This window comes from Melanostigma gelatinosum (assembly GCF_949748355.1).
Source record: "Melanostigma gelatinosum genome assembly, chromosome: 12".
Lineage (NCBI taxonomy): Eukaryota > Metazoa > Chordata > Actinopteri > Perciformes > Zoarcidae > Melanostigma > Melanostigma gelatinosum.
Window position 1 is genome coordinate 18248654 of NC_136645.1, and position 23048 is coordinate 18271701.

At 39.0% G+C, this 23048-nt stretch overlaps 1 protein-coding gene across 1 annotated transcript; it reads left to right on the plus strand.

The window, feature by feature from the left end:
* Positions 1-432: 432 nt before the first annotated feature.
* Positions 433-21651, plus strand: LOC306786017 (uncharacterized protein). The gene is made up of 34 exons (XM_079280643.1): positions 433-612; positions 1124-1253; positions 1413-1540; positions 1676-1817; positions 2404-2471; positions 2561-2651; positions 2919-2983; positions 3066-3153; positions 4728-4786; positions 4925-5044; positions 5134-5277; positions 5369-5573; positions 9477-9617; positions 9980-10078; positions 10325-10387; positions 10938-11066; positions 13464-13470; positions 13634-13757; positions 14512-14638; positions 14746-14798; positions 14866-15015; positions 15160-15292; positions 15627-15676; positions 15757-15847; positions 16813-16877; positions 16960-17047; positions 17286-17344; positions 17482-17601; positions 17688-17831; positions 18439-18643; positions 19351-19494; positions 19825-19923; positions 20239-20301; positions 20516-21651. Exons 1-34 carry the CDS (start codon positions 482-484, stop codon positions 20630-20632), a joined length of 3642 nt encoding a protein of 1213 aa, XP_079136769.1. The 5' UTR covers positions 433-481; the 3' UTR covers positions 20633-21651.
* Positions 21652-23048: the final 1397 nt, after the last annotated feature.

A 23048-nucleotide genomic window follows, 5' to 3' on the forward strand; every position in this document is an offset into this window, starting at 1 on the left:
GAGTTATTGTAACATTAACACGAGCTGTAGTGATAAGTGGTGCAGTTGCATTCAATGACCATGATATACTTGCCTTACACCAAACAAACAACATGTCAGAGGTGCCTCTTTCTAGAAAGTTGCCCCTCAACTCTCTACGTTGTGTGCACACCACTGCACAGATCAGATCAATCCTAAACGAACTATAACGAAGCAATAACTAGTCATTGATAACTAATGCCGAATGAGTCACATTTCTGAGATTTTGCAGGTGTAAATTAAGTTAATCGGAGCTCAGTTTTTAATTTGTATTGTTCAGATAAAGTCAAGTTACGTGAATGAGGAAATCAAACGTACAGGTAACCAATCACAAGACAGTTTAACATCCGCTGAAGCACAACGCGGATATACCCAACACTCCGGGACGAACTACTTAGAGAGAAGTATTGTGAGCTCTGTACTTTGTTTTCAAAGTGTTATGTATGTGTTTTGAGCAGATATTATGGCTGCTACTTTATTTAGGATGGAAACTAGAGACTATGTCTCTGAACTATACAAATACAAACAGAAACAGAAAAAAGGCTCTGAACTGCACTTTGAGGGACGCGAGGTTGGTGATGCCCATGAAATAACGTGAGTTAAATAAAATGTATGTTCGTGGGTTGTAGACCTACTGTGGGTTGTACCTATGCACATTATTATGCAGTAACGTCAGTCGATGAGAGTGACCGTCTCTTCCGTAGGGTGCCATGAATGACGTTATGGCTCAAGGTTGTTTAATATTAACTGTATCAGTTATGTCCTGTGATGTTTTTACATCTTCATTTGTTAAGTAAATGGTGGTCAGGTAAACGTGATAGCAGAGAGGTATGAAGTTGTATTAGTGGAAATACTTGAGTACCTTAAATGTACATTCTTTGAATAAATGTATCGTTACTGTGCTACAATTTCAGCTCATGAATGTAATCAGGCTGAGGCTGTGTGTGAATATCCTGGTGGTTACAGCAAGGATGATTACCTTACCTGTATATTGTAGTGTGCAGATTAATACTGCACCAGTAATTTAATGTACCATCAACCATCCTCACCAACCATCATTTCAAGTCAACTTGCCTTAATGACAGAGGTGACAATGTTCCCACAGATACACCCAGTGGGTAGTGCTAAATGGTAAAGCCTATCCCAGTGGTGTGGGCAAGAACAAGAAGGAAGCCAAGCAAAATGCAGCTAAAAATGCCCTAGAAAGCTTGTTGGAGAACAAACATCAGGACACGGTAAGATTATTGTTCCTCTCTGCGTAAATCCACTAGTATTTAAAAGTAAAAGACCAATCATAGGCCTAAAAACCTGTTGTGTTCTTTGGTGTCACATACTCAGCAGGCCACAGTCCACCGTGTCAGCCATTTTAATATTGTACTTTATTGTACTCGCAGGATTACAAAGACAAACTGAGAAAAAGAGAGACAGATTTCATTGGATTTGTTGCCAAATACTGTGATAAAACAAACTGCTGCCATTCATACATTGAAGAGAGGAGATGTGGTCCAGTTCATGACCGTCAGTAAGTATGAACCTGAACCGCTGTTCTCTGAAGACACTGCAGACACTCTGTTCTAACTCCTGATTGATATTCAGTTGTGAACAATATTAAAAATGTTATAATAATGATGTGAAATATTTCCTCTTTTTGTAAAAGACAACACAGATTTTTCTACAGATTAATGATAGACAAAAAGTACTACCCTGAGGGTGAGGGTAAGACTATCAAGGAAGCCAAACAGAATGCAGCTCGGCTAGCCTGGTCTGCTCTCCAAGAACAGTCAGACTTTGACAGCAAGGTATTTCATGTTTTTATACTCCCTTTATATCATGAAATATACACTCACTTGCCAATTTATTACACAAACTAACAAAGTCTAATACAACAGTCCTGCCACAAATCCTACCTTCACGAAGACCATAATGTACAGGTTTTATTGAAACTGTTTTAGATTAAAGGTATTGCTTTAATGTCATGATCATTTTTGAAGATGTAGCTTAGGCTGCTATTGAACTGTATTGCATTATACTAAGTGTGTGTGAAAGGTGTTTCTGTAATTCAGCCTATCATGATGTAAATGGGGAGGACAAAATATTAGAAACACCTGTCAGTATAACACATACAATACAATTCAACAGCACCACAAACTACAGCCTTCAAAATGCTTTTTTTTGTTCCAGGCAACTGTCTTCTTTTTGTTCTTGTTTTGGTGTTTTTCTACCATTATGTTGAGAAAAGATAACACCAGGCTGTAGTTAGTGGTACTTGCTAATACTAACAGGTGGCAGCAGATCCTAGCAGATACTTTTGAAGACTTTTAAATAAAAAGCTTCCATTGAGGTGAAATTTTACATGAAATAATGTCTATATTCTTTACATTTTAGGTGTCTGTCAGATCAGCAGTGTCAGAAGATGGTGCTCCACCTATGTTGCCTGCACGATTAACTACGCAGTAAGGCACTGAATGTCAGTAGTAAAAGAGCAGACAACAGAGTTAAATCATGAGAAAGCTGTACTCATGTCTCTCATTGTATTCCCTAGGAAGTCCCATGAATCATCATCAGAAAGCACGCCAATGGGCAGAGGAGGCTCAAATACATTCACTGATTCATCAAACCCTTCTGAGGCTCAGGTCTGTTCTCTCACTTAGTAGGTCAAGCAAAAATCTACAGTTATGATATGTACACTAGTTGACTGTTGCACACTAGTAGCAGCCTTGTAAGTGCAAGCACGTTTAGTTTGTGTCCATAGCTGTAGTATAACCAGATGAAAAATGAAAATAGTTTGACTAAGGTGAAAATGACATAAAATAATTGAGATTATTTGACATGTTTCAGGTCTACAGGACAGTAAGTCATTTGGAACATGCTACATTATAACATCTTTTTGTGAATTGTAGATTCCTTTAAGGTCAGCTGATTCTGAAGATGATGCCTCAACCAGCTTGTCAACACCAACTTCACTGTAAGGCACTTATGGACCCTACTATTAGAAGTCAGGCAGTTTGTAGAAAGCTGTACTCATGCCTCTTATTATCTTCTCCTAGGGAGTCTCTTGCATCGTCACAAAGCACGTCAACGGGTACAAGTGGCTCAGCAAAATTCACAGATTCATCAAACTCCTCCAGGGAACAGGTCTGCACTTTATATCACATCTCATCTTAAAAGCTGTGATAGTAAATAGAAAAATAAAATTTCTGTAAATCCAATACCAACTACCGGTACTTGTGAACTCACCCCTTGCAAGTTAAATCATTGGTTAATCACGTTAATGCGCAATTGCAAACAAGTGCTCTCAAAGCCGCGGTGATGCCCAGGATGCTATATGCTATAAGCTAGCGAGCGTTCATGAGGAGCATTCCACACAGGACGGGTGGGATGAGGAGAGGTGGATGGGTCAAACAAACACTGGTGTTTCCTTCAGGAGGCCGCAGTTTGTGCCGTGTGTGAAACGAGAAGCCAATGTTGATTTATTTGTGACGTGACTTCCGTAAATATTTTAACGCAAACCACGATCTTTTCCTAAACCTAACTAATTAGTTTCATCGCCTAAACCTTAGTTGTTTCCTGTGAAGATGGAAGTTTATTTTGAAAAGACAGTATGCATGTAACAAGCGAAAACAGACTCATGTTGCTGGACTTTTGCAGGAAAAAACGAGCGAAAAATGAGGAGTAACTTTTCGTAAGATATCAATAAAACGGGGATGAATTTATATCATTGTATAAAGAACGACATGAGAAGATCAATCTCATGTCTGTAAGTTAAGTCAGCTATAATCACTCTTTTAAAGTGTAGTGACTCGTCTAAAACATTTAAAAAAGGAATAACTTCAATAGAATCATTCTATACAATGTAACTTCTTTACATTCTAGAATTGTCTTTTGAAGATGAACAGGACATTTTTCAGTTTCCAGTAATGACTGTGTTGTTCCTTTCGGTGCTGCTTTAGTATTGATCATGTTTTGATATTTGAGTCATGTTGTGGATGATCAGATGGAGTTATGATGGTAGCAGTCGCCCAATTGCAGATTTAGCTTGAGCAAAACCTTTGTCTATTGTGTTCAAATCAGGCCCATAGGAGTTTACAAGGCAGGTGTCCTTTCTCTAAACACTGACCTGATGCATCAAGTGGATATGTTTTGCTGAACATAATATTATGCATTGGTCCTCTACATCCTCTAGTCTAATGAGCAGACTTATAAACGCACTGTTACAACTCCTTCATAGTGTCATATTGCTTTTCGGAGAATTATGATGATAAGTTCATAGTAGATGCAAAAGTATACTTATGTACAATATATTATGTTGAACATCGTTGCTCCTGAATGGATCACAGCCAACCCAATCATGTTCAACACAGCTCCATGTCCTTGGTCATGGTGCCACAGCACTTAAAATAATAAACTTCATAATTCTCTAAATTCTGACCCTTTGCTTTTTTATTAACAGCATTTACTTGTACTTTTACTTTCAATACTTAAGTACATTTAATATCAGAAAATTACTTTTGATACTTAAGTACAATAAATATCAGATACTTTAAGACTTTTACACAAGTAGTATTCTAATAGGTGACTTTTACTTTTACTGGAGTCATTTTCCAGTAAGGTATCTTTACTTTTACTCAAGTATGGCTTTTGGGTACTTTATACACCACTGCTTAATAATCAGAGCGGGTTCAAAATTTTAAATACATTTATTCTCTAAGGATGCTGTCAAAGACCAGAATATGGGAAAACGTCAGAATGAACCATCCATCCAGTCGAGGTATGAAAAACAACATTAATTTGCACTGTAGCATGTGTTTTATATACTGATATGACCTTAAACGTCTCTCCCAATAATTGATATACAATCAAGAAGACATCTCTATGTTTTGCCGAAAAATAGCGTTAATCTCAACAGGTTTACGTCAGAGTTTGATCCCATGGAGTGTCTTGGCAGAGGAGCCTTTGGTCGTGTTTACAAAGCAAGACATAAATTGCTGGACAAGTATTATGCTGTGAAGGTTGTCTGCTGTGAAGAGTAAGTATATAAAGTCAGAAGGTTCCAGTGTGCATTGTGCCGTAAGTACTTTGTTTGCTGATTCATCCTCTTGTTCTCTTTTGGATCAGGAAATCTCTTCGAGAAATGGGGACATTATCAGACCTCCTCCACTGTAACATCGTCAGATACTACACATTTTGGCTGGAGGACTCAGGATACCAGGGGAATTCTGAATCAACGAACAGTTCAGCTGACAGTTACAGCTCTTCCCAGTGAGTCCCATGCACTTACCTTTGGTCTTAACATTTTTGTTTCAAGTTAAAGGTGAGTAATACAATCAATCTTCTCTTCTTTCTTTTCTAGGACTTCAAGTAATTTATCGGCAAAGTACTTCTATATTCAGATGGAGTTATGTGACACCAGAACACTAAAAGCTTGGATTGCTGAGAAGAACACTGAGTCTCTGCAAGACTCCAACAGAAGAGAAGAAGGTCTCAGCATTGCTCAGCAGATAGTCAGTGGAGTCGAATATATTCACTCCAAGAAGCACATCCACAGGGACCTTAAGGTGAGACCAGACTTTGCAGTGTTTGGCTGAGGCAAAGCTGATATAGACGCTACCTGTATGTAACTTTAGGTGTAACAGCATTTAATATGTCGTCCCGTTTACCTCTACGAGGCTCAGCCAGCACCCTGAGACTGATCCTGGTGTAAGACAGAAGTGACACTGGTCAGATGGCAGATAACATAGAACCAGTAGTATATTGTTCTGGTGTTTGCTCATACAGAGTAGCAGCGCCACATACTACACATTTGCAACTCACCACTATTTACCAATGAACACATGGTTATTCTAAGTATTAGGCTGGATCCTGCCCCAACAAGCCCCAAGTTGGTGGAATTATGCTGCTGCTGCTGCTCGCCTGCTGTTTGAAGTCCAGTATACAGTTCAGTACATCATAGACTTCTGTGGTTGTGAACAACATTATTTCTTAAATAATTATGTGCCATTATAGCACAGTACTGATGTGGAGACAGGTATAGGCAAGTGGTTTTCATTGACAATATCTTCCCTTCAGGAAGTAGAAGTCAACCCATATGGTGTCATAGGTTAGTAGAATGGAAAGTATGAACTCAGAAACATAAACAGACAAACAGGTTATTTTTTACAAAAAGCAAGCAGGGAGCAGACAATCATGGAAGGTAGAATGGACCGGGTGTCAGGATCCAGGATTCCCCTGTCTGTTGTGGTGTGCCATGTGCTCTGTTTGTCCTCTGCCTTCAGACACCTCCCAGGGCCGCACCCTTAATCGTGCACGGCTGAGGACACTCAAGCTGATCACCTCCTGCAGCCTGACACACCAGACTCAGGGCCCCTTAATGAGTAGCCTGCCACTATATAAACTCTGGTCCTGCAGTCTGGGAGTGTCAGGTTGTACCGTCTTCAACCCGCTGAAACCCTGTGGATTACACTCCACGGCTCTGCCCTCCTTGTGTTTGTGGATGCGCTCCGCCGCTCTGCTCTCGTTGTGGTCTACGGATTACACTCTGTCGACTCCAGTATCGAGCCACGGGACTTCACGCCGTCAACTCACCAGCCCTCCAGTGTCGAGCCACGGGACTCACACCATCGATCTGTCAACTCTCCAGTGTCGAGCCACGGGACATCACACTGTCGATCTGCCACTCGGGTGTCGGACCACGGGCTCCACACCTGCACCCACCTGTCTATAAATAAAACCTGTTTAACATTCACTTCTGTCTCCTGTGGTCTTGCGTTTGGGTCCTATCTGTGAACTCCCGTGACACCGGGAGAGGCAGACAGATGCTGGGTTGATGAATTTGGGGATTGGAAACGGACCCATGAACCAACGAGCCAAATTTCTGGATTCTCTCCTGACAGGAAAGTTGTGTATGGACAGCCTTCATGACAGAAGAAGACAGACCCTCTAGCCAGAGGTGTAGTTGGGGGCAATAATGTAGCGGTGATTGGTGCTCCTCTAGTAGCGATCGGAGGTTTGGAGGACAGTGGAAAGGCCTACATCCAGGTGTAGACAGGGGAGTTCTGGTGGGTAAGGACAGTGCCACAGAGCTGCAGTTCCCGATGAAGCGTTGGTCAAATCTGGCAAACCCCAGGAAGCAGTGCAGCTCCTTGCAAGAGGATGGAGTGGGCCAGTCCAAGACGGCCTTGACCTTGGCGGATTCATCTGGATGTTACGCCTATTGACGATGAATGCCAGGAATGACACCTTCAAGACATGAAACTCACATTTCTTCGCCTTGAAGAAAAGTTGGTTCTCCAGAACTGATCCTGCTTGGATCTTGATAAGAGGAGAATGCCACTTAGATATACAAAACACAGATATTAATCAGGTCCTGGAGAACATCATTGACCAATACCTAGAAAACAGCAGGGTCATTGGTATGGCATGACAAAGTACTTGAAATGTGAACTAGGGATGTTGAAAACTGTCTTCCACTTGTCCTCCTCCATAATCCATATCAGATGATATGCATATCCAAGATCTAGTTGGGAAAAGATGATGGCCCCATGCAAGAGTTCAAAGGCTATAAAGATGAGTGGGAGGTGGCACCTGATCTTCAGCAGGGCTGGGCCTAGGTCAGGGGTCCGCAACCTGTGGCTCGCTAGCCGCATGCGGCTCTTCAGCCCCTCTGTTGCGGCTCCCTGAGCCTACATCAGATGTCCCCAACTGGTGGACCGGATTCGGACCCAGGACCTACACCCGACAGATAATTCGGAATTATACATATTAGGCACTGAGTTTATACTTTAACCGGCGCTTCTTATTCAGCTGTTACGGCACTTGTTCAGCGGTGCAGGAAACACACCGACCAATGCTTTGCAAATCACATCACATGATGCAGCTCAGCCAATCAAATATGAGTATTCTGACAAGTTTCCTGACTCGAGCGAGGTTTACACACACCGTGGCACACGGGGCTAAGACGAGGAAATAAATAGAAGAGCAGGGAAATTGAGCTAATCGAAGAAGTTATCTCACATGACGTTCTCCAAAAAGAGAAACGTGAAACGAGAAAATAATTTATAAGCAAGAATGAACAAAATCTTATATGTTAATTATTCCCACAGGCAGTTAAATCCTCTTCCCTGATTTTCAGACCCCCGCCCTCAGTAAACTACCAATGGATAAATCCAAAAAAAGAAAAGTCATGGAGGAAAATAGAGAGTTTAATTCTGCGTGGACGTATTAATTTGCTTTCACTGCCAACGATGCTGACTTACCTGTATGCTTCCAGAACAAACACACAGCATTTGTTGAAAAGTGTCACGCTGGAGATGAGTGAAAAAGAGCAAATTCTCAGCTGCTGCAGCAAACTCTCCTCTTCATAAGAGTTTGATATTGTTATAACACGTACAATTGCAATAAAATGTCAAGAATTGTCTTTATTCTTGTTCTATATTTTCATAAATACGACAAACTATAGTTTTTGTATGTATAATATAGCTATATATACAACTTTATAAGCTGTGATATCAAATAGCTTTTGCGGCTCCAGACAAATTTTATTTGGTGGAAAATAGGGCAAAATGGCTCTTTGGAGAGTAAAGGTTGGCGACCCATGGCCTAGGTGAAGGGCCAAGGTTCTTGTCCTCCTCCATAACGAAAAATTTAAGAAAAAAAGATGAGGAGGATCCAGTGAGTTCCAGGAACTCTGGAGGGAAAAGACTAGGAGTGGGGGGCAAAGCAGATTTTAGACAGCATGACAATGACGGCTCTATTGCAAGATGGCTCCCGTGAACCAGTCAATATGTGGAACACCCAGAATAACAGGTAGTTAAGATGCGTTTCCAGGAGGACTGAAACAGTTCTGTAGGTGACATTATCCAAGAAACTGGATTGATCTGGAATGGAGTTAGTATGTAGCAAAGAGAACTGAGCAAAACAGCAGAATATTATGAGCTGGCTGTATAGTTGTGATGTTGTTTTTATGCCTCGTAAATGTTTGTGAACATAAATTCATTGTGTGAAATATCTATTAATTATTTCTCGACTTATGTTAAAGTCTGTTCATTTTTTAAAGCCAATATTCAACAATTCTCCACCAGACTAGTATTCTTGGTAGGATGGAGGAAGCTTTCAACATCTGGTTATAAAACCCTTGATCATACTACTTGTAAATGGATGGCATTACATTAGATTTAACACAATCATAATAAAATGAACAAATACCACAATAGATTAATGTCACATTATTAGATATTTTTGTTCCTAGAAATAGTCAACGAGATAAACAAGGCTGTTTGTTGATCATTCCACCAATTATTGACCCAATAAAAGCCACACACGCTGCCTGTTTAGATTAATGCTGGTTTCAAACTCAGGTACCGAGTTTAAATCCATTCACTAGTTCAGGTGTTGACTGCCCATCGTGTGAGGAGCTAGATTTTTATTTGTTTCAATTTGTGTTTTTTCATTTCAATGATAAGCCTGAAAACATCTTCTTTGGACTGGATGGAGAAGTGAAGATTGGAGACTTTGGTTTGGTCACCAGAGATGCTGATGATGACGATGCTTTGATGGAGAGATCAGAGCAAAGAGGAACCAAAACGTACATGGCTCCTGAACAAGTGAGATGGTCTATACTGACAATAACTTCTTCTAAATGATTGTGTTGACAAATGCATTCTTCTAATGGGCTTAATTAGGTAGACTACCTGTATGCCTACCACACTTAACAATGCTCCTGAATTTCCTGAATCTCACCTATCTGAACCTCACCTATCTTTACTTTTGGCAGTGAGAGCTGTAAAATCAAAATGTTTATAGCAAATGTGTTACAACTTTTATGCCAATAGACCATCATTCAGCTGAAAGCTGAAGCTTATTTTAGTTAATGAGCATAACTAGTTAATATTTAATAATGATTAGGATAACATGAAGCTGCTGAAGTACCTATTGTCAATACTGTGTTTTTATTCTGTCACAAAAGAGGGGGAAGGACTATGGCCGTAAAGTGGACATATTTGCTCTGGGGTTGATCTACTTTGAAATCCTTTGGAAATTCTCTACTGGCCACGAAAGAGTAGTGGTGAGTCTTTACAAATAGAAAACCAGCTTCTGTCGGTATACACCACTTGTTGATTTATTTTCAGTTTGGTGTGTAGCAAAATCAGTGTACTGTAGATCACAGACACGTTGGAACTTCATTGTTCATCTATTATTAATCTGTCTTGTGTAATTTTTCTTGTACATAGTTTTAACATTCAACAGAGCACAATTTAAGTATTTTTAAATGTGTGGCTAACTTGTTCTTTTATCACCTTATGAATACCAGGTTTGGGATGATGCCAGAAGTCAGAAGCTCCCTGAAGAGTTTGGACTGACCTTTCCCCAAGAGGTAGATTACCATGGACAATGAGCATCAGGGTGCCCGTTATTCATAAAGGCCACCAACAGACAGTGGTGGAATGTAACCAAGTATCTTTACTGAACTACTTTACTTTAACAGTACAAATCGGAAGAACTACTTCACTTGAGTATTTTCTTCTCATGACACTTCATACTTCAATATTTCAGAGGGAAATATTGTACAATTATTACACAGCTTAAGTTAGTTAGTTTACAAATTCAGATTTTTGCACAACAAACATATGAAAATATTTTCAGAATTTTTACAAACCAAACAAACAGTTAATTGATGGAGAAAATAGTCAGCAGATTAATCCGTAATGAACCATCTCAATCATCTCAATAACGCCTCAAAGGATTAGAGTCAAAACAGGGCTGCTGCCGTCTGTATGTGAATAATGTCAAATATCAAACAGTGTTTTGAGTGTGTCAAAGGTGCATATATTGGATATCCTGTGAAGTGGAGCTTCAACAATATCACATTTTCTATGATTGTTGGAGAAATATCTCAGTAGCAGTTGTTTTTGTTATTTTTTCAGAACCAAATCATTGAGTCAATGCTGAATGAGAAGCCTGAAGACCGACCCGAAGCAACTCAACTGAAGGCAGAAATGGAGATGTGTGCTCAGACATTAAACACACAAAATATGCATCAGGAAGATGCAACTGTCTGATTATCACAAGGACTTGTGATAAGTCTTTAGCAGCATATGGAAATGTATCTGTTATAATGTCGAATGTTACCAATATGATTTTGGAGGGACATGGTTCACGTACTGTACTTGTATAGCTGAGATCAGTACAAAGCACTTCACAAGGCCTCACGTTCACTCCCTCAAACACACGACCGTGGAACAGTCGTGTGTGTGAGGCTCAAGGACACGTCAACTTCAAGACAGAAGCTCAAATGATTAACCATTCAATTATTGATGAAACTGGAAAGCGGTCCTAGTTGTATGGGTTTTAATAATCAGGGAATGAATCATGAAATTAAGTTTATTGTGATTTTAGCAAATAACTATTGGTTCTCAATAATCATGTGCCGGTAATTTCTGTGTCCGCAGTTGACATTTTATTCAATGCTGAAAACGGTTGATGAATTAAAAGTAATGTCACATGATGTCACATTACAGCCTTTGTTTTAGAGTGTGTATGTTAATAAGGGTTATCCTCGATAAAATGGTCAGATATCTGTACACTAAATGTACATATATACACACATACTATACTATACATACAGTATAGACAGTACGGTCACCAGGCAGAAAACTTTGGACGGGCATCTTATTTCTCAAGGTGGGGCCCTCTTTTTGGATTGTTTGTTGGGGTTTTGCATTCATTTTTATAACAAAAACAAAATTGGGAAATAATGGAAATATTGACCATATTTTATTACATTTCAACAATATCGTTGGACAGAATTCAGGGGTATATTGATGAATTAGTTATTTTATATGTTGTGAGTGGCTGCTGCACCTGTTGCGTCAGGATTAAAGGTTTACAATATGGTTTTGATGTTATCTTCCTTTTGATGTATCTTTCCTAAGCCAATGTATGCACATTTTTTATTTAGCCAATAAAAACACAGCATTACAGTAAAACGTAATCACATGAACAAAAGACTTTCATTATGCCGTTACAACATTGTGCTCGACAGTATCATATGACATTATGTCAGCCAATGACAGTATGAAAATGGCACAGCTAAGAAATATTGGAAAAAATAGCCCTTTGGCTAAAATAGAACTTGTATTCATGCACATTCCAGCATTCATGATATAAATGTGATAAAATTATATTGAGCTTTTTCTAACTTTTCCTGTACTCCCTCTGCGTTTTGTTACGTTGTGTCATTGCAAATTGCGGCCGGGTGGACGGAAAGTTCACCAAAGTTGAACTGCATGAAAATGTAAAGATGAGAATTTGCTTCACCACTGGAAGCAAATGTTTTTATCGCCCCTTTGCTCACAGAATGAAAGTGAACAGGAGGCAAATGTTTATTACGTGCATGTGTGACAGTGCCTTTAATGATTTGATCACATGCATGTTAAAACAGTGTTTGATGATGAATTAGAAAAAGTGTTTGTTTGAAGTTTGTCAACGAGCAAGATGATGACTGCACACAACAGCAGCAAAGATGTGGAGAGAGTTTTAGTAGTATTAATACTTAAATTATCAGCCATTTAAAAATACTTCTGGTGGATTGTTGATAGTTCTTCTAAGTAATTATAATATCAAGTCCAACAGTGGTTGAACTGGCAGTCAATGCCTTGTGTCCTTTCTGGAACTCATGAGGTCTGGAAATAAAACAAAGTAAGATAATAACAAAGCATTGTTTATTCTATCATAGACTGCTGTAGATGCAATTTATGAAACAGGAATGCTGGAATTCAACATTTCAATAGAAAGACATAATGAACATGGGAAGTGTTTTAATTAAGCAGCTGAGTTTCTGTAATTGTATTCCACAGACAGGTTTAATGGTTGCATGAGGCAGTAATGCACCTAAAACACTGGTTGCCAACCGCTACGTAAAATCAAGATTAGTTCATTAGTATTAAAGGAGTTGAAAGTTGACAAGCCAAAATTCACAATTCACATTACACAACCAAAGTGCAAAGGATGTAGTCTGGAATGAGTTTGATCACATTTGAAGGGAACCAGAACATCTGAAGGTACCTGAACAGAACAATACTCTCATCTGGACAAAGCAGGCAGCACTGTGAGGGCCATGACTTTTGATCAGTGCCTTCAATACAATCGTAAGAAGATATAAATGGCTCATTCTAAGGTAACATAAACACAACGATTCTTATTTCCAGGTGATTAAAGAAATTATACTTGTTATATTCCATTTCTGCCAATCCCCCTAATTGCTACACACTGTACCTTTAAAATAGATATCTGTCAAAACTATTATTGACAGAGAACATTAACAGCTTCCCGCTACCAAAACAAACGCCTCACTTTGACTAAAGGCTACAATTACAATATTAGTATTAGTATTAGGCCAGTATTACAATGTATGGTTTTAATTTCCCATCCACACAGTTTTGATATTTCAGACGCCACGTGAGGGTGCCATGTTGTGTGACGTTTACGGAGAAAACGAAACTTACTGAGGGTGAGGCTGCATTACAACAGCCCGCTGTACGTGGAAGTAGAGCTGAGATAAAAACGAAGAAGAGACATCGTTAGTTCGTATTGTGAGGTTTATTCTTTGCTGTGCTGTGAGGGGACGTTGTGCCGGTTGAGTTATGTATAATGGACGTAGCTAAACTCAACGAGTACACACAGAGAAAGCGCTTAGAGCTGACGTATGAGGACGTTCGGGCTGTTGGCCCGGATCACATTAAAACGTGAGTTGAACACATTCTCTGCTGCGATTTACGACACGAAAAGTCATGAATATAGTCGGATTTGAAGAGATGTGGGACTTAAATAGAACATGCTATTGAATGGGAGGACAGGGGGTTCTCCTGTTTTTTGCTTTACAAATAGGAAATAGGTGTTTAAGCCAATCGTTGTCCTCCTCAGGTATGCGTAAGGCACTTTATTTATGTTTGTCAGCTGTTATACGTTAAAAGAACACATACAGTAGGTGTAACATTAAATAAACAGTGTATATCTTCACAGTTGAGTTGGATATTATGTATTGTTTTCTGCATATATTCGAAAAAAGCAATAGGAACATGTTGAGTGTAACATTGCTATAATAAAGACTAATAGATGCAGGGGTGTTCAACATAATATTTATAAGTATTTATTTATAAGTAAGTATTTACTGATCTCTGTCTGCAGCATCGGGTTAGATATTGAAAAATAATTGTTTTGGAATAGACACCCAACTCAGGTATTGTGTTGACACCAGTAGTGAAATATTACAAATACTAACCATGTCTAGTGCTGCTAATATAATGGTAATGTATCACAGTGTTGTTCTCATGTAATAAAATGAATAACTCTTTACGAGCATTTCGACACTAGTTGACAGGCTGCGTACAGTCCAACACTACCTCAAGTTATCAACCTCGCCTCCAGATTCAACTCTTTGTGATGCAACCTCTCACCACATTCTGGTGTTACCTTCAAAGTTTCGTAATTTATTCTCAGATTTACCATGAGAGCAGTGGTGGGTGGTAAGGCGTATCCTGATGGTGTGGGGAAGAACAAGAAGGAAGCCAAACGGAATGCAGCTGCAAACGCCCTGAGTGTCCTGCTGGAGGGAACAATAGACTCTGTAAGATTATTATACCTCTTTATTGACTGTTGCATGTTGAATTTTAGTGTTCCAAAATTTTAGTGAATTTTAGTGTTCCATAAAAATTGTACTTTTTTATTTTCAAGACTGCTATAGACAACCCTACATCAGCTCAACAAGAGGAGGTTTTGGGTATCTGGTGAGTAAAACACAATGGCAGTTTAATTTTCATGACTTCAGTGTAAAATATTACTTGTTTGTTACAGTAATGAGGCAAGACGCCTCAGTGTGAACGTTCAGGACAACAGCTGTACAGAGACAAATTTCATTGGAATGGTGAACAAATACTGTCAGAAAACAAGCCGCTGCCGTTCATACGTTGAAGTGCAGAAATGTGGTCCAGCTCATGACCCTCAGTAAGTATGAACCTGAACCTCTGTTCTCTAAATAGACACCACAGACACTCTGTTCTAACTCCTGATTTATTTTCAGCTTTCAACAATATTAAAATGTTGACACAATAATTGAAATAATTTACTCTTTTTCAAAACACAACACAGATTTTTCTACAAATTAATAATCGACAATGAGAACTACCCTGTGGGTGAGGGTAAGACTGCCAAGGAAGCCAAACAAAAAGCAGCTCAGCTGGCCTGGTCTGCTCTCCAAGAACAGACAGACTGGGACAGCAAGGTATTCCATGTTTTGTACTTCTTTAAATCATTAAAATATACATGCAGTTGCCAGTTTATTACAAACACCTTCCTAAAACTAATACACCAGTTCCATGTTGCACCTAATAAATTGGCAGATTAGGATAGTTTGGAAAAGTAGAAGTTTTATCGCAGTCGAGATCTAAATGTTCTTCTCACAGACCATATTTACCACAACCTACGTGCTTTTATTTTGAAAGCTTTTCCCATAAAACACTCAAGCAAGACTGTATGTTTTTTCATTGCACTTCTACATTTTAGCTCCAGGAAATGGCCTTTTATTCTGTGCTGATGACCTTTTCTGTGCGTTGCAGGTGTCCGTCAGATCAACCGAGGATGGTGGACCACCTCTGTTAACTGCCCTGTAAGTCACTTATTATCATTAGGAGCAAGCCATGGAGTTAAATACAGAGAAGGCTCATGTCTCACATTGTATTCCTCAAGGGAGTCCAATAATTCATCATCACAAAGCACGCCAACTGGAACAGGTGGCTCAGAAATATTCAGAGATTCATCCAACTCTTCCAAGGATCAGGTGTGCACTTTATATCTCAATCGTACACATTCAATCTTAAATCCATCCTCTCATATTCTACTTTCTCTGTATGTGGAAAGGGACGACAAAATAATAGTAGTATTATAAGAGCAAGAACGTTTCGTTTGTCTAATCAAGGAAAATAGAGAGCTGCAAGTTAGGAGGGAATCGCTCCAAAAGACGATGCAACTTGGTTCATTTAACGTAGCAGACAACACGTTGTTTGTTCTACTTCTTTAAGAGTCAACATTTTATATCTAAGGATGCTGTCAAAAACCAGAATACAGGAAATGGTCAGAATGAAACATCCATCCAGTCACCATCTTTTCATTAAATTAATTGGAGAAGTTGAAAATTTGGGTCGCGGCTTGTCATTAATTAATGAATGAATGAATGAATGAATTTTATTTATATAGCGCTTTTCACAGACAGTAGTATCACAAAGTGCTTAACAGAGCAGACATTTAAAAGCATAAAAAACACAATGTGACCCATGGGTCAATAAATTATCTACACAGATAAAATTAAAAAATAAAATTAAAAATAATAAGAAATAACATAAAAATGTAAAACATATTTTAAGAGCAGGTCTAGGACATGGCTTTACTTTTACACAAACGCCAGCCTAAACAGGTGGGTTTTGAGCTGGCTTTTAAAAGTATCCACAGTATCTGCGAGGCGCGGAGTTGCAGGCAGAGCATTCCAGAGGTGATGGTGGGTCCCGCAGCCAGACCAGTTGAGAACCACTGCACTAGTTGACTGTTGCACACTAGTAGCAGCCTTGTAAGTGCAAGCACGTTTAGTTTGTGTCCATAGCTGTAGTATAACCAGATAAAAAATGAAAATAGTTTGACTAAGGTGAAAAATTACATAAAATAATTGAGATTATTTGACATGTTTCAGGTCTACAGGACAGTAAGTCATTTGGAACATGCTACATTATAACATCTTTTTGTGAATTGTAGATTCCTTTAAGGTCAGCTGATTCTGAAGATGATGCCTCAACCAGCTTGTCAACACCAACTTCACTGTAAGGCACTTATGGACCCTACTATTAGAAGTCAGGCAGTTTGTAGAAAGCTGTACTCATGCCTCTTATTATCTTCTCCTAGGGAGTCTCTTGCATCGTCACAAAGCACATCAACGGGTACAAGTGGCTCAGCAAAATTCACAGATTCATCAAACTCCTCCAGGGAACAGGTCTGCACTTTATATCACATCTCATCTTAAAAGCTGTGACAGGAAATAGAAAAATCCAATTTCTGTAAATGCAATACCAACTACTTGTGATCTCACCCCACCTATGAAGACGACATGTTTCTTGGCTGTTTTGATGTAACAAAGGACACGTTGTATGTCCTAGTTCTTAAAAAGTATACAACTTAATAATCAGAGCGGGTTCAAAATTTTAAATCCATTTATACTTTTATTCTCTGAGGATGCTGTCAAAGACCAGAATATGGGAAAACGTCAGAATGAAACATCCATCCAGTCGAGGTATGAAAAACAACATTAATTTGCACTGTAGCATGCGTTTTATATTCTGATATGAATTAAACTTCTCTCACAATAATTGATGTTCAATCAATAAGACATCTCTACGTTTTGCCTAAGAATAGCGTTAATCTCAACAGGTTTACGTCAGACTTTGTTCCCATGGAGTGTCTTGGCAGTGGATCCTTTGGTCGTGTTTACAAAGCAGGAGACAAACTGGTGGGGAGGTTTTATGCTGTGAAGGTTGTCTGCTGTGAAGAGTAAGTATACAGTCGTATTTAGTAGTATTTTATTCCTGCTAAGTACTTTGTTAATGATTATTTTTTTCTATTCTCTTTTGGATCAGGAAAGCTCTTCGGGAGGTGGGGACATTATCAGACCTCCTCCACCAGAATATCGTCAGGTACTACACATCTTGGATGGAGGATTCAGAATACCAGGGGAATTCTGAATCAACGAACAGTTCAGCTGACAGTTCGACTGGTTACCAGTGAGTCCCATGCACTTACCTTTCGTCTTACCTTTTTATTTCAAGCTAAAATGGAAACAGACCACTTTTCCCTCCCTGGCATTTCCAAGTGGTATTATTGGTGCAAAGAAAACCGTATTGCCTTCCGTCTTCCTCGGGGCCGAGCAGCTACCAACAACACGGGACTATAATAAAGACAGAGGAAAACACTCGGTAGGATAAACAAGTAGGCAGGTTTTGTTACTTACTGGTCTAGTAGAAAGAACGCCAACTGAATTTGTTACCCTCTCAAGTCCTGAAGCTCCCTCCGCTGAGCGAATGCCCGTCCAAGGTTCGCTCTTGTTTTATCTCAGTTTTTTCTTTTACTTCTTCGCCTCTTTTTCATCTTCCGTCAATGGAATTGTTTTTGTTTTGACGGGTGGAGTTTCCCTGTAGCTCGTACCCGGTGGCAGACAGAATTGAATCGTGAAAGCGAGGCTTATAGGGAACCAATCTAAATGCGGATGGTGTCATTTTTCTACAGCCATTACATTATGCGATCAACATTTACTTCATAAAAATGTGTTGCCAAATCTGTTGCCACTTTGAAAGAGCGTAATTACATTTTTTTTTCTCCTTTCTTTTGTAGGTCTGCAGATAACCCATCGGCTAAGTACCTCTATATTCAGTTGGAGTTATGCGACACCAGAACACTTAAAGATTGGATTGCTGAGAAGAACAATGAGTCTCTGCAAGACTCCAAGAGACGAGAAGAAGGTCTCAACATTGCTCAGCAACTCGTCTGTGGAGTCGAATATATTCACTCCAAGAAGCACGTCCACAGGGACCTAAAGGTGAGACCAGACTCTGCAGTGTTCACAGTGAGCAAAATACCCAGTTATGTATGTTTAAGTCGATATAGACGCTACCTGTATGTAACTTTAGGTGTATAAGCATTTAATATGTCGTCCAGTTTACCTCTACGAGGCCCAGCCAGCACCCTGAGACTGATCCTGGTGCAAGACGGTAGTGAAACTGGTCAGAGGCGGATAACATAGAACCGGTTTATTGTTCTGGTGTTCACTGCTACAGAGTCAGATGGGTGGTGGCTTTCATTGATGTGGTCTTTCATTCAGGCAGGAAGTTGAAGTTAAACCAATAACAATTTGCTTAATTAATATGTTTCTGCCTTGTAAATGTTTGTGACGTCTATTTATTATTTCTATACTCATTATGTTGAAGGTCTGGTCATCTTTTAATTCCGCCGTCTGATTATTATTCCTGGTGGGATGGAGGAAACTTTCAACAGAATTTAGACCATCAGGTTTTGAAATCCCGGAACATACATTCAAATGAATAATTATAAAATGAACAAATAAGAATTAGCAAGAATAAGGAATAAGGTCTAGGATGGGTGAAAGATGAAGGATCAAACAGAAAATGTAACTAGAATTTTTTTTAAACTGTTGAGAGGATAATATCTGGTTTCAAACAGAGGTACTTTTTTTATTTGTTGTCTTTTATTTGTTTAAATTTGTGTTTTTTTCTTTTCATTGGTAAGCCTGATAACATCCTGTTTGGTCTGGGTGGAGAAGTGAAGATTGGGGACTTTGGTCTGGTCACCCGAGATGATGACGATGACGACGATGCTTTGATTGACAGAACAGAGGACCGTGGAACCAGATCTTACATGGCTCCTGAACAAGTGAGATGGTCTTTCACTTTGAATTCTGTTGTATTATTGCTTTAAAGTCCCGGTGAAATGGAATATGTGGGCGGGCTTAGAATGCAGCTCGATATGGATCTACAGAGGACTGGGGCTTCACACCCACACACCCACACACCTACATTCTATGCCATTTATAACATTTTAAAATTCAAGTTCGAATTTAAGCAGTTAAAACTGGGCTGAAAGCAGAAACGTAATTTGCCTCGTGAGCATAACGAGTTAATCTTTCATGATGCATAATGAAATGATAACATTGAACAGCTGAAGTGCCTTTTGTCAACACTGTGTTTTCCTTCTATCACAAAGTGTAAGAGGAACTATGACCGTAAAGTGGACATATTTGCTTTGGGGTTGATCTACTTGGAACTCTTCTGGAAAGTCTCTTCTGGCCACGAAAGAGGAGATGTGAGTCTTTCATAAACAGAGCGTTAACATTGTGTGTTAGTATTAAAGTTTGGAAATGGACCATATTATGTAGGCCTATGTCTATAGGCTAGGTTTACACCAGTCGTTGATTTATTTTCAGTATGTAGTGTGTAGCAAACACACTGCACTGTAGAAAGCAGATACGATGGATCTTTACTGTTCATCTTTTAATCTGCCATTTATAGTTTTTCTTGTATTTATTTGTAACATTCAACGGACTATAATTTGAATGATTCGTATGTTCCAGGCTAACTAACATTATCTTTTATCCTCTTATCACTTCATGAATACCAGGTTTTGAAGGATGCCAGACGCCAGAAGCTCCCCATAGAGTTTTTACGGACTTTTCCCCAAGAGGTAGATTACAATGTTCTTATTATCCTTAATGACTGACTTGCCACATGAGACAGACAACGGCCGAGGAGTCAAAACAGCACTGCTGCTGTCAAATATAAAGCAGTACATATGACAGTGATTTGAGAAAACATCACTTTTCTTCAGCAATATTGTAGGATGACAGCATTTATTATTATTGGTACAAAGATATCAGGAGAATCTTTTTTTTTTGCAGGTGCAAATCATTAAGTCAATGCTGCGGGAGAAGCCAGAAGAACGACCGGAGGCAAGTAAAGTGAAGGCAGAGCTGGAGAAGTGTGCAAAGATGCCACAGGAACATGCAACTGTCTGATTATCACAAGGAATTGTGATCACTTAGGAGTGTATGGAAATCTCTCTGTTCTGGTGTCTGGGGTTTTATGAAATGATTTCATCTCCTGTTATTAATATTTGTGGGTAAATGGTTATCGTACTGCACTTATATTGCGCTTTAAGATGAGATCAGAACGAAGCGCTTCACAAGGTCCAGGAGAACGCCGTTCGTGAAAACCTAAATGTTGACATTTCGTCTTTAGTCAGTCCAGTTAACGTCAAACATGCTCATTTCATGAACTTATGTAGTTTTGTTGCATGAACCTAACTTCCTGTGAAGACAAATGTTTATTCTGAAGAGACTCTACTGCGTGAAAAGTGATTTGTCTCTGCCTCGTCCAAATCTGACACTTAAGAGGCGCCTAGAGCGTCATGGTATGAAGCTTCGAGCGACTGATTAAGCGTTGGTATTTGATGAGTTGGCATTCTCTCACACACCTACTGTATGTCCTGTGTTTAGCTCAACACTTGAACATGCAGGCATGAGGTCGAAGTAAGGAGCAACTTAAAAAGGGGACCTCATTTTATGAGATTCATAATCAGCGGACGAAACATGAATTCATTATTTTTATCATGAAAAACTTACTTTTACATTCATTCACATCCGTCTAGCTTTTGTTTTTAACTGATCATGTGCCTTCTGTGTCTGGATTTGACATTTTTTTCCATGTGGGAAATCACCAAATGTATTAAAGCGGTGTCACATTACAGCCCAAAAAATATACGTAGCAAGATATGCAAAGAAAATCTTTTGTTCTTCTTTTTGTTACAATTTTAATCACTTCATGAATTGTATGCTGTTTATGGTTTTCAGAACGGTTTCACGTGTGTCAACATATTTGGCCAATAAAGACGATTGTGATTGTAAGTTTTATCTTGCTAATGGGTTATCAGATAAATCCTAAAAATGACTGTTACAAATGTCCTTGCTAACAGTATTCAAGTCATCCTGTTGTACCTGTTGTGGAAATTGGTAAATAAAATGACCTTTTAACTCTGTAGTTAACTCTGTACAGATTGTAAAGACCTCTGAGGCAAATGCGTGATTTGTGATATTGGGCTATACAAATAAAATTGACTTGACCTGAATAAAGTTCTGTTTACTTGACCTCTTTTTGGGTCCTGGAATTAATTGCAAATTCTTTTGATATGTTGTTTAATTTTAGAGTCAATAAATCCATTTCCTTTTGAAAACCTACCTGAGACTCCTCATGCCTACCAGCTCGAGCCCTCACAGATTATCAAAAGAAATAAAAATCATGGGCCTCTGTTTTATATCATAACGTAACAGATGTTTGGATTAACGCTCTTTAAATATGAACATGTTATCAGTCGCTCTGTTGAAAAGCTTCCTGTGTCATTTTACTGACGTTACTGTGCAACACACGTCTTCGGTACTAAACCCCCTAAAATCTGCCCACTTTCTGACTCTCCCAGAATACATGAAAAGTACCTGCTGATTTAGCGCCACACAGTCTCCAGAATCAATACAAACGGGATAAAACAGAATATAAAAAGAAGGATGTCTCTCCAGCAGAACTCCTTTCATAGCTTAGAGCGAGAGATGATGTGTTAGACCGTACAAAAATAATACAAGTCCTAATTAAACGTAAACTCTGTCAAATCACACGTTAATACGTTTCCAGAAGCTTGTTGCTAATAATGTAAAATTGACTCCAGTCCAGGTGATGTGCATTTCTTAAAAGGTGCCATATGACATTTAAACTTTGTATCACATATGACCCCAGTCAATCTTTTTTTAAGGCAGGATAATAAAGGTAATTTGCATTTTCTAGTGTAATGAACAATAAGATGAAATACTACTTTCACAGTAACACTACAGCCATGGGTCAACATGTGTTTGCAAGCTTCATTTTAGAGTACAGTTAGTACACAAGAAATACATTTATGTTTTTCATATATGCATATAGTTCAGTATGCTCATCATGCAAATTTTGTCATTACTGACAGTTTTCCCCATGATCAAGATAGATAGATAGATTACTTTATTAATCCCGCAAGGGGAAATTGTTTCGCTACAGCAGCATTTATGGTACAGATAAAGCAATAAAAATAACAGAGTAGAAAATATAAAAATGATGTCCATTTAGAGTTTAATACACCACACGAGGGCAGTCTTGCCCCCTCATTTCTTTCTCCATTTATTTCACACAATTCTCAATTTTCCAAGATTGCTGTTTGCTTGATGATTTTGTGTCTTGATTAATATAACATTATGAGAGAAACAGGAGAAATAAAGGCAACTGTAGTGTAATAACTGAGACAAAACAAACAGCGTTTTTGGAAACAACAATTCAATTACCACTGCCCAAACAAATAGCTAAACATTTGAATGAAATGACCAGGCTCAGTTTGGGCTGATGTAAAACGACAGG

Bases quoted from the DNA above. Each gene is read 5' to 3' on its own strand.
- LOC306786017 (XM_079280643.1), top strand. From the start codon at position 482: ATGGCTGCTACTTTATTTAGGATGGAAACTAGAGACTATGTCTCTGAA. The intron at 15,677-15,756 runs GTAAGTCACTTA...GTATTCCTCAAG, and splicing joins CCACCTCTGTTAACTGCCCT to GGAGTCCAATAATTCATCAT. The intron at 19,495-19,824 runs GTGAGATGGTCT...TCTATCACAAAG, and splicing joins CTTACATGGCTCCTGAACAA to TGTAAGAGGAACTATGACCG.